The sequence below is a fragment of the Cygnus atratus genome, chromosome 7 (genome assembly GCF_013377495.2).
Source record: "Cygnus atratus isolate AKBS03 ecotype Queensland, Australia chromosome 7, CAtr_DNAZoo_HiC_assembly, whole genome shotgun sequence".
Taxonomy (NCBI): Eukaryota; Metazoa; Chordata; class Aves; order Anseriformes; family Anatidae; genus Cygnus; species Cygnus atratus.
The window spans coordinates 24,496,867-24,509,331 of NC_066368.1; the positions used below are offsets into that span (position 1 = coordinate 24,496,867).

Genomic DNA, 12,465 nt, shown 5'->3' on the forward strand with positions numbered 1-12,465 from the left:
AAGGAGTGCAGGCGTAAATGATAGCATAAGGGGCAATCTTTGAGCTCAGACTGTCTGATTTATTTCCTGACTGGTTCACTTCCAGGACTGAGGCGTTTAGGAAGAGGTGAGCCATTGCTGTAATGACAGTTAAAAAGAAATTGCTAAGCTGTGGTCTAGCTTTCTGTTAAAGATCTGGCTGTGCGAGGAATTGATGCTTTGCAGACAATCAATCAGCCTGAAATGTGCTCTGAAGCAAGCGCAGTTCCCCTCCCTGGTGAAATGGATGTGATCAAGTGTTGCCCCGAACTCAAACCCGAGAAGAAATTACTTTTGCTATTAGGTTTCATCTTCATTCTCAAAACTGATTTATGAGCCTTGGTAAGCTAATAACTTCAGTAACGTGAGTAATCCTTCATCTGAAAGGAGCACTAGGTAAGCTGAAAATTGGGAGTTGGAGGACGGAAAAAAGCAGGAGGAGTCGGGTCTGTCTTGGGGATGGGAGAAGAAATGGATCCAGACTCTTCTGTAGGTCGAGTTCACCTCTGGGGCAACCTTCCTATGAATTACACTTTTGCAGGTCTCTGAACAGTACTAGGGTCAAATGGAAAGTGAGGAGAAGTCGAAATAACTTGTGTTCAGGCTGACTTCATGCTACACAGGTTACAGAAATAGTGGTCATCGACAGGAGTGAAACATGCACACGCAGATGTGATTTTGAGAAACCTGCAGCTTAGGCCTGCTGCAAAAGTACAGAGCGTGTTAATTTTCACCAAAGGTAACCAAAACGCCTTCAGCCCGAGTGGCCTTCTATATCCCGAGGGTACCTTCGTTGTCTGGTTTTCCTGTTAGATTTTAATGCCACTCCCAGTTTGGGCAGGTGCATGATTCGAGTGTTTGGGTGGGGGCAGGTTTGATCCTTCCTGGTTTTTGCATCGCAGACTCATCTAAGTATATCAAGCCAGCACACTCATGTTATTAATTCTGTGGTCTTAAGCTTAAATTGGTTAACACAACTTTAGGGGACTGGCCATCCCTTCTGCTTGGCCCTTAGGATGAGAAATGTGCCCCAAGTTGGCAGCTTCTGGCACCTCAGTACGGTTCCACTGATCCTTGTGACGCTGTTAAACGATGGGCTTGCGGAACAAAGGCAGAGCTCGCTGTAGAGCTGTGGTCCCTGACCTCCCTGTCAGAGCGTGTCTGATGCTGGAACAAGTAAGGGCAATACTTGTAATGCCTTTAGTAGTATATCCAGAGGTGCTTTCAAGGCTTTTTGGATGCAGGTTTACTCCGTGCAGCTTCAGAGCTATGCAGAAAGGTGCCTCCTGCAGGTCAGCTGCCCTGGCACAGGTCCCTGTAAGAGGAGGGAAGAGCTTGTCCTCCTGGTGGCTTCATGTGTTTTTTGCAGTGGGTCTGTTTCTTTAACACCACCCAAGTTGTTGTGCGGTTTTTCCAAGTGCTGCATGAAACCCCGCTGGGTTTTCCGCGTGAATCAGTTCTGGGTACCCAAAAACCCCATCCCTTTGGGTTGTGCTGCCCAAAACCATTGCGCCGGGTTCTTCTCTTAAATGACCCAAGTGAAATGCCGGCTGTTGTGGTTCTCAACCACGGGCTTTGTATCCCACAGACTATCCAGGGGTGTGAGTCTGATGGAGAAGAAAACCTCGGTGCTGGCAGTCTGCAACTACAGGGTTAGTACTTAACACGGGGTAGTAATACTCGTGACCCACACAGTACTGTTACAAGGCATGTGTTGGGGCTGGAAAGATGCAGCTGAGCTGTGAGCAGCAGTGCGCTTCACTGGCCTGTGCTTACTGCGGGAGATGAACTGACCCTTTTCGTGGGGTAAAACTGGCCAAAAAAAAATGGTAAAACTGCCTGAGATGGAAATAGGTGAGGAACTCTCCTCTGGTGGCTGCTGGGCTGTCTTGGTGCGCTCTGACAATGTCAAACTTGGGTTTTTAATAAACACGTGGCTCAAGAAAGTCCTTCCAGTGGCTCCGTCTGTGCCAGTCCCTGCAGAAGACTTTATGCCTAAGCAAAGCCTTGTAAATGCAAATCTTTTTTTTTTTTTTGAGATGATCTTACTATGTTAATATTTTTCATTTAAATTTACAATTGACATTCTGCACTAACACGCAAGCTTGCCATGTCGTGGTAAAATTGTTCAAATAAGAAGTGCCTGCGAACCCTTCCCTGATTAAAAATTAAACAGCCGTCAGCTTAGTCAATTCCTGTTCTTCCTCTCACATGCTTGCACCACTGAGGCCAGCTTCAACACCAAGCAGTTGTTTTAGGTGTGCTCTGCCTTTCAAAAAGGACCACGCTCAGCTCTGTGGATCAGACAAGTCCCCCTTCCCCAGGCTGGGCTCTCAGTCCTGAAGCCATCGGCTAACTGGCGCACTGGAAAAGCAAAGCAGCAGCAGGTCTTTTTGTTCTTTTTGGTGTATGTATCAAAAAAAAATTGGGGAGATGAGATCCTGCATGCAAACATCCAGGGCTGGACTCCTGATGCTGTAGACATGGCACGAGGGGGAAAGCAGAGAGCCTGTCTGAGTTTCCTTGCGAAACACGCTGCCAGAGAGAGGGTCGTTTATGGAAAATAAAACATCCGCATTCAGCAAGAACGCGTATAGCTGTTGAAATAATTTGCATTTCTTTTTTTAAAGCTATTTGCATGTTCTCCGCTTGAATGATGCCCGTTGTATCTGGGCTTGGAAGCGGTGCTTTTCTAACGGGTTTGTGGGTTTCCTGAATTTCAGATGCCAGCACGTTTCATGTTAAATTACAAATACAAGAGGGTTTACTTTGCCGGAGCTGGGGCAGAAACCCGTTAAACTACAGAGCTGCACCGCAGTGATGTGCATGGGGACAGCCAGAGACCGAGGTGCTTTGCCAGGTCTCTTAGCAAGGGAAATCCATTTCTGGGTCTGGGATTTGGTGGTTTTGTTGGCTGGGTTGGTTCGGGGTGTTTGGGAGTGGCTCTGAGGAGTGAGCTTTGAGGCATATTGAATGAAGTCGCCAACAAACAAAAAAATGACCTACATGTAGATCCAAAATGACCTGATTGTAGCAGTAATCTGTTGAACAGGTTGCTAGCACATCAAGAAAACTTGTTTAGTCCCAGTTTTCATTGCTCTCAGGTTAAGGCTTTTCTGAGCTACTCTGTACAAAAAAATCATTTCTTGTATTAAACCACACAAAACTTGTGGGACCGTTCCTTACAGCAAGCTGTAACCACGTCAGTTCTTGGGAGTTTTGTTCTTTATCCCAGTTCTAGTCCTCATCCGAGTGGAGATCGTGCTGTTAAGCTTCCAGCCGCTGTAGGGCAAGATGCTTATTTTTAACCTCTTCGGAAGTTCTCACCTGCATTTGAGTGATCTTGTCTTCAATGCCTGGAGTTTTTAACAAAACCTACCTGTGATAGCATGGTGATTGTTATTAAAAAATTGAGACGTTGTGGAATTACAGATGGGAAGCATGGAAAACTCAGCCTCCCAAGTGCTTTTTTGATCTACAGTAAGCATATTCTTCATTTTTGAGTTGTTAGGGAAGCTGTCTGCTGCAAGTCCCAGGCAGCTGCTACCACGTGGGCCCTGTCTGGGTGAATATCCCAGTGCCAAGAGTGGGGATAACTTGGACGAAGCTGGTAATTCGGTGTTTCTTGGGGCTCAGTGCGTTTATGCAGTATGAAAGCCACCAGGCTGAAATCTTGTAAAATCTTTTGCAGCTCAAGAGTCAGCACGGTGGGGCTTGATTTTTCATTTTGACTGATGAAATGATCCTGGCAGCGCTTCCCTTATCCATTACATCTTGTGCATGTGGAGCTGTAATTAGGAAGGGAAACTCGAGTGAGGGCCGCATTAGCTTCTCTGTGAAAATAACACTTGCAGATTTTTCTCTGCATATGTAACAAATTCATCCCTGGAGAAGAAACGGGAACATCAGGTTTGTGTAGGATGGAAATAATTTGAAATAAGAGCTGGTTTTCATAACAAAATCTTCTATTGTTCCGAGCTGCAGAGGATTGGAGAACAGGCACTGCTGGCTTGCTGAATTCCATTAAAACGTTGATTTTAAGCCTATTTATTTTTAAAGGAATCAACAAAATGGTGATGCTGACTGCAGGCTTAGTTGTTAACGTGTGCCCAGAGGAATACAAACTCCGTGCTGCTCAGAGAGGCAGAGCTGGGCATAGCGTGCCCACGGACCGGGGCGGCGCAGACAGGAGAGCAGGGTGCATCTCTGCTGGCATTTTGTGTTGCACAAGCAGGTAGAAACTACCAGTTGTAACTTTATATTTGTATTTTGTGATTATTTATTCACTGCCTGGCAATATTTGAGCAGAACAGCGAGAATGGGTAATGAAGGTGGAAAAAAAAATCAGGCCACCGCTTTCCATTTTTGGTGTTTTTGCTGGCCCTGGGAATTCTTCCAAAATTCTGCTCCCAACTTTTTCTTAAATCAAGGCCTTTCCATGCTTTGTCATGCATGGGTTGACCTCTGTGATCAGAAGACTGAATTTGCATCTGTTTAAATTAAAGCCTTTTTTTCCCAAACAACCAAAAAAAAAGAGCAGCTTTGCTTTTTGAAGTGAACATTTGCCCTTAGCCTTCAATTTAGTGAGCTAGCAGAAATTGCTTCGACTCCTATAGCTCAGGTACGTTATCAGGTGATGTTTCTGCAGTTCAAATTTCTCCATTGTAATAATGTTTAGATTTGTAGGTCTGGTTTTTCATTTGTCTCCAAACTGTTGTGTGTGTAACAGGGTACAGATCGTATTTTATGAGCTTTGACATTTTGAAAGTTGCCTGCTACTTAAAGTTGAATATAAATGTTTTGCTCCAGGCTAGCTAAAAAAAAAGTGGTTTAAGAACAGTAGGGTTTTCTTAGGGAAGCTTAAAATGAATGAGGTTTTTGCTACTGGGTTAGTTTGCTTGTTATTTGGTTTAACTTGCTTTCTAAAATCCATCTGTCTTTCCCTCTGGCAAATGGCCATTACTCACTTGGTGTAGTTGCTTTCAAGATCTGCTTAGATCTTCTATGCCCTGGCAGTTGAACAGGGGCATACAGGTACTTCCTCTTAATGAAATCTGATGGGGAAAGGTTGAAGAGGAATTCAAAAAATGCTGTAAGGGCAGCTAAGTAGGATGTGACAGCAAGGTGTGTTAGCCAGGTGTGTGCCAAGATGTAATACTTCTAATCTGCTGCTTATTAGACAGGTTACACCCCTATTTCTGGACAGCTAATGATCAGCTGTGACAGTTATTTTGTGCCATTTTTCCCGTTTCAGGAAAACACAGACTGCTGGTTGGACGCTAGCATCCTTCCAGGCTGGGGGTCAGCGTGAGAGTCGGCTGCTCAAAACCGTTTGTTCCTTTAATAATACATTGTTCTTGCTTGACAGGATGTTTCGTCTTCGATTTCTTCCTGCCGCAGCAGGGCTGGCTGCTGTTTCGCGGCGTTACCACGGGGCAGCACATCACCCCAGGACCAGGCGTAGGCTGGTGGTGGCGGCTTTCATAGGGACGACTGCGGTGACAGCAAGCGCCAGGCTCCTTTGGCAGAGGTAACGTTTCCCTTATTTCTTGCCTCAGGCCTCCTGCAGCTCCAGGTCCTGTGGTAAGTGCCTGCAGATGGGCTTCAGATCTGCAGGAGACTTTGTAAAGTGTTATTGCTGGTTCTGCGTCTGCTGCATGGAAGGAACAGGACGTGCTGCTGGTGACCCTCTGTGGAGCTTCTTGCTGTTCTGAGTGGTCAGAGAGATAAAACAAAGCTCAGGGCTGCAGAGTTTCCTTCTGTAGCCGTCTCCCACACAGGCTGTTTGCCCTTGATGGGGTCTGCTGCCAGGCTTCCTCCTGCGTGGTGATGCTGCCTGGGTCTGTGGTGCTGTGCAAACAAATCAGTTGACTCAGCCAAGCTGGGTGACAACGCAATGCTTTCAGCTTCTGGCAGGGCTGCAAAGGACGGTGTGCTTGGCCAGGGGATGCTACACTGCTTTTCTTTATATTCTGCTGGCTGCTTCACAAATAAAACAGCAAGGGGGAGCCGAAGGGGATGGTCCGTCCTTCACTGGTAAGGTAGCTGCAAGCAAGACTCGTGGTTTTTAAAGGGCTGGAGTCAGTGTACCTACTGACGAAGCTCAAAGCTTGATTTCATAACTGCAAGGAGAATGGTGATCTCTGTGCCCGCCTGCGATGCCCCTTGCTGAACCCTGGGCCCGTGCCACATCTGAAGTAAATCAAGGACTCTCTTCACCTGTCTTGAAACATGAAAGCAGTGTGGCACCAGCCGTGCCACTTGAGTTCCTGGCTGCAATTAGAGCCTGCAAGAGAAGTCACTGCTGAAAACCCACCTCGTTTCATTCCAGTGTTAGGTGGTTTGTTGGCTCTCTGCGAGCCTCTTTGGCTAGAAGGCTCTAGTTTTAATATAATGGGAAAAAGAAGATGCTAATTGTTCTGGCTGTTCCTAGAGTTATCAACCATGATGTTGCCTTTTTAAGAGTTGCTTGGATCAAGGAGAATGCTGTGAACCAGCAGTGTCAGCTTACGCTACATTTTAGAAGTAATCCACAGTTACATAGTGCATCCTTATCTGCAGGACCTGAATGCGCAGCCGTGCAGAGGAGGAGGCTGAATGCCTCTGTGGTGATGGCCAAGATAACGCCCTTTGCAGGCAGGGAATCGAGCAGGTTTTCTGCTTGAAACATCCTCTGTGTGATCACCAAGTAGGTAGGGCGTAACGTCCTACCTCAAGCTCTCCCGAAGACACTGAGGTAGCATCTCCCTCCTGCAGCAGGTTCACCCCTGCTTCTGGAAACAGCCGAGTTGTTACCTTTTACCAGGAGGACGGTGCTGCCTGCAGCAGAGCTGCTAATGGTATGATGAGTGCTGGGGCTGGGTAATCTGCAGGAGTGATCTTAGCTCCAGGAGTACTTGGCTGCCCCTCAGGCCCCTGGGAGCTGTGACCAGGCGCGACCTTGCGCAGGTGAGAGCACCGATAAAATCAGATACAGCAGACAGGCAGCATCTTTGCAGTGGCGTGGTCTGTGATCTCCCGAGTCCTGATCAGTCTGCAGCGACTTACTCTGATTTTTTTCCTTTCTTTGCTCTGTTTTTTTTTTTTTTTTATAAATTTGTAAAACACTGAACAGATTTGTATGGACTTTGAAGATCTTCTTTGAGCTATCAAGTAAATCCACAATGCCTGTAATTGTAAAACAGAAGTACGTCCAGGCATACGGTATTCATTTAATTACTCGGCATATAGCTGTTAGATAAGGAAGAACAAAACTGATGCTTGGTATAGAAAATACTTCCTACGGGCACCTGTAGGACTTCTCACCAGACTTTCAAATAAGCATTTTAACGTTTTAAATAAATGGGAGATGAGAATCTCTACATTTTCTTTCTTTCACAATATAAATTGGGTGATCACTAGAGATGAAGAATAAGCACAGGTTAATTCAAAGCACTTATAATGATATCCTGGGATATTACAGTAAGGGGTAAGTATAATGAATTAGTTATAAAAGGCAAATACATAATACATCTAGCTGGGGCACAGGGATTGAATAAGCCAAATGTCAGTGAAAATGTTATTTATAAACTACAGAGCAAAACATGCACCCATCTGTTTGCGTGCCCATATTTACATTAACGAGGGATTATGATTTATTAAACGCTGAATTGGTATGGAAAAGGGGGGCAGGTTAGGGAGGATCTTTGTGTGACCAGGTCGGTTGGCGCAGTTAGTCTGCGAGACAGACGTCATGTTGGTTTTCCTTCAGGTAGTTAAGCAACTGTGCTGTTGTTGTGAAACCTCTGGGTGCAGCACAGCTAGCCTCCTGAGGGCTTTCCCAGGCATTTCCTAAGTGTGGCTCTCTTAGCATCACAAAGAGGTAACGTCCCTCTGATGGTAGGTGACACTAATGAGGATTGTGTGCTTGCTAGTGTTCTGGGTAGCCTGAGATGGTCCCTTATTGGAGCTGGAGTGCTTCCTTGCCCTTTGAGTGAGGAAGATAGTAAGTGATGCTCCTCTGCAGGCTATCAGGGAATTTTCTTTAAGATGACACTTTTGTGGTATGTCTTCCTCTTTTTGCTTTCCTGTATTCTTTTTCTGAGCTAAAGCATTAGACGTAGGCTAAATCAAGAAGCAGCTGAGAATCTTATGCTTCTTGGACTAGGTAATTAGGAGATAATGCAGTACTAGAGAAAAGCAGTAATGCAAGAAAGATGCTCTCTGACTTGTTCTTTTTGCTCCTCTGCGTGGAGCAGCGTGTCAGTGCCCTAACACTGCTCTCCTGACCTGTGGGAAGCGGCACTGCGACTGATCAGTACTTAAAGAAGCCACAACTTCCTGCTTCAAAACGTTTCTTGTGCTTCTAGTGGTGAGGAACCTTGCAAAAAGGGATTATTAAGGTGGTGCCTGTACCTGAACTTGCTGTGCTATGAAGACAGATGGGACTCTTCAGGTGGTTCTTATGAAAATCACGTGCAGCCTGAAACCCGCATGTGTCAGATTAATCATGCAGGATATGCTTTGAGCATGGTCAGAAGCAAATGGTGGGATAAGCAGGCCCACACAGGTAGAAGTGAAGGATGAAAGCGACAGACATAAACCCCAGCAGCTGGGTGACGTGAGACAGAGACTTCTTCTGTGTCCTCCTGGCTTGGTGGGATCTTCATGTTTGAGCTGTGTCAGCCCAAGCACACAGCGTGTAGCTTTCTGCGTAGCTGTCTGCTGCAGGTGTGGGGCTTGCTGCCCTCGCTGTCCTCCAGGAGCTCTTGCTGCTGCTTTCCGTGGTAAACATCTCGCCGAAGTATCGATACGAGCAGCCAGTGCTGCTCGGCTCGGCTGTGGTGAAGCATACTCCAGCAGTGCAAATAACTACGCTTGGAAGACTAATGAAGTTTACCCTTTCTAAGCAATAACTTAGACCCAAAGGATTGCCAGTTGGCAACAGAAGCAATTAAGCATCTGGGCATTAGTATAATGAACTGAATTAATGGCAATAAATCGTGGTGCAGTCATTGGCTAATCTGAGGAAGGCATTAATGTATGGGAGCTACTGAGCCTTACAGTTTGCAGCACGCTCAGTGGTTATAAGAAGATATTAGTGGTACTCTTGTAAAACTCGCATCTTCTATTTCAAGGTCCAAATACCCATTTGGTGTGTTATTAAATGACCACTGATCTCACGAGCCATGCTGACTGCATCGGTGGACATCTGCAAGTGCTTAGATTGGGATTTCGGTGCTGAAGCTTGTCACTCCAATCAACCCGGTATTGAGTGACAGGAACGAGCGAAGGTACCTTTTGGGGATGCAGAGGGATCTCTGCAAGCAGTGTTACCAGTGCCGTTCCTGATTGACTGGAAGTATTTAGCTGTGCTTTCCTTCTTATCCTTCTCCAAATAAATTGGTGGTAAGGGTAAGACACCTGCGTTGTCCTGTCTCAGCAATGAGATCCTTTGCTTACCAGCGTGTTTGTTTAATGCATCCCCCTGGTTTTATTCCACGCTCTTCTGGTTCTTTCCCCCATCCTGTGCATAAGTTGAAGCAACCAAGTGTGAGTTACGTGCCTCCCAGCTGTGAAGGTATATCCTCCTGCTGCTATAAGCTCTTGTTTTTCAGGTTCCGCTCCTTGTTGGCAAGTTGAGCTGTTTTGGTGCTGGCTGAAATAGGTTGAGAATTCATTTCATCTTCAAAATTTCTTCTTCCCTTCTTCCTCCACCCTGTTCTCCTTGAGCTATCCCATATTGATTCTCCAGTTGTTTCCTGGAAGTCGCTGCGTAGGGGATACCCGTTCTTCTTCCTTGCTTTGCTGACCTTCACAGCTTTTTGTCTTCCTCGTGTGGGTTTTGTCCTGATATTTCTGGAATTAATTTTGAAGCTTCGATCAGCCCTTAGCAAACTGTTTAAGAATGCATTGCTTTTTTCCAGCAGAGTTGTAGGGATTTTAGAATAATTTGCTTAGAATACATTTTTAATGGCAGAATTGCTGGAAATAAGTTATGTCAGCTGAAACTGACTTTTATTGTTCTAGCAAAACAAAGGATACCGCAACTCGTAGTCAAGAGGAGAGAGAGCTGGTTTATAGTTGTAGCTGTATCAGGTGCTACTCAACATGATGCAGGAGAGAAGGTGGGGGGGGGGTGTGAACAGATAGTACCCGCTTTAGGCTGTTTATATTTTGAGCTCTGCTCCATTTTTTAATTCTCATTGTGAGAGGTGGCAGAATTAAGGGACTATCCTTGGGACTGCTGTGCTGAGGATTTTCCTCTCAGGCTCGAAGACACATTGATCTATGAGTGGTGTGTTGAAAGAGCACTGTGTCCTTCCTGGTGGCTTTTGGCTTCGTATTATTTTTACCCATGAGTATCAGGGGAAAGGAAAGAATCTGATGCTGGGGAATGAGCCAAAGTCAAAACTGGAGTCAATTAGGAAAACATCTGAACTGCTCCGTGGGGAGTGACCTCAGCTGAACCGCGAAGCTTGGAGCACAGGTATTGTCCTGAACACGCAGCCGGGGAGTTGGATCAGGGCATGAGCACGTTCACAGCATCTTATTTAAATCTTGCATAGCAAAACAGCTCTGGGCTTTGTGCAGAGAAGCCTGCTGGCAGTGCAAGAAGCTTCTTCCCAAACTGCCTTGGGACTTTGCTTCTCCTACAGGACCACGCTTTGAATCTTGTCTCATAACATGATAGGCACCGTTGGAACCCAAGGTCTTTAATGCCACATGAAATCGCACTTTGAAATCTTTTTTAAACAATATGGGTGCCCTCTGGTGGCCACGTTCCCACCTGCTGCCCCCCGCCCTTTAGACTGAAGACCTGGAAATGCCTGCTCACCGCGGGGAGGAAGCAAGAAAAGCTGGGGCTGGGCATATTGTTCGGGAATGGAGGCTTTAGAAGAGAAGTCAGGCTAACCTTGGGTCTTGTTATTTATTTATTTTTTACTTTGGCAAACTTCTACAGCTTCAGCTGTCTCCTGCAGATGGCTGTGGCTGAGACTTGCTGGTAAGAGCTATAAGCTCTTTATTTGGTGTCTAGACCACATATGGGATGGTGTGTTGCTGCTGCTCTTGGGGCCAGCTGAAGAGAACAAAAGGCTTGAGAGGCCGAGGAGGCTGCATTTGATGTGACACGGCCCATCTGCTTCCAGTCTGCTGAAGCGGTTAGGGATTTGTGAGAGGTGCTGCCTGGGAAGGGAATAATGCTATTAAGTACTCTACAAAGATTTGTGCTGCAGCAGAAGAGTTTAATTGTTATTAATAGAGACGTAGTGGGGAATTGCTCCCTCCTTGACTTGCAGTTGAAGTCGCTGCAACTTTGGTCTAGGGAGCATGCAGCCAAATTACCTGCAGGATGCAACTGAATGTGTCACGAGCTGGGGAGCAAATAGGGGCGCCAGATTTGGCCTTCCAGATGTGGTAATTGCACGGCCTGAAAGCTGGTAGCCCCATCTGTCTGACCTCCTGTGGTCTTCCCCTGCTGTCTGCTTTCAGCTAAGAACAAGAGAATGAAGCAACCTGAAGGGGTCTCGTTTTCCCCAACAGGGGATCTTGTGGCCCTCGTCCCTTTTCCAGTAAGTTAGTAAAAGATTTCACACTCCTTTAGGTACCCAAAGCAAGATTCCCTGCATTTAAATAACTCCATCTTGCAGTTAACTATCATCGTCCAGATTCTTGAAGCATTTTTCCTTTTTTTCCCCGCGGATTTGCTTGAGTTTGTCTTCATTTCTAGGCGATGTGAGACGATCGTAGCCCTCGGGCACCACCAGTTCCGTGAGCTCTATATTTGCTCCGTGTTCTCATGTCCTCCTTGATGGAAATGAAGATGGATCGAGTCGCACGGTCAGGTAGACAGAGGCTGTGCTGGGTGCCTGTTTTACCTGGCCGTGGCGTGGCAGCACGTGCTGGGCTCTGTGCACGTGGACCAGTTCACCGATTTCTTGCTCCTTGGGGCTGCACCAGTCATTGGCGCAGCAGAACCAGAAGCTGCGGTGACAAATGCTGTCGTACCTCTCCAGCTAATGGCTTGGTGCACAAGTGTCGATGAGAATTCACGTTCTGAATTACTAACTGGGTGCTGTGGGGTCAGTCTTGCTTAAAACTTCTTCACGATGCTTAATTAGTAATACAGGCTCATTACGCTTGATGGAAAATAATGTGCTTTAGTTTAATCAGCTTGTGTTGACGTTTTACATCGTTATAGCAACCTGACTTGTCTGTCTTCAGAGAAACTCTGCTGTCAAGGAGCTCCGAGTAAATAAACACCGAAAGTCAAACACCACATCGGCTCTTCCTGAGTTGCGATGGGAGGTGTGTAATGTGCCTGCTAAACCAATGCTGCGTCCTTGCAAGCGAGCCACGTGGCTGCTGAAGGTGAAAATACACGTAACGCGCACAGCTTCCACGAATTACCGCGTGCCTCGTCTGCTAGCTCTGCATGGACCGGGGCTTGTCGCTCCCCTGCTTCAT

General features: G+C 46.4%; 1 protein-coding gene across 2 annotated transcripts in view; it reads left to right on the forward strand.

Annotated features, from left to right (window-relative positions):
- Window positions 1-12,465, forward strand: part of MICU1 (mitochondrial calcium uptake 1) — a 96,976-nt gene that overhangs the window by 8,918 nt on the left and 75,593 nt on the right. For both annotated transcript variants that reach the window (XM_035540253.2, XM_035540272.2), the window contains exon 4: window positions 5,387-5,548. In XM_035540253.2, the coding sequence (XP_035396146.1) occupies window positions 5,388-5,548 (161 nt within the window). In that variant the 5' untranslated portion in view covers window position 5,387. The remainder of the gene's footprint in view (window positions 1-5,386; window positions 5,549-12,465) is intronic.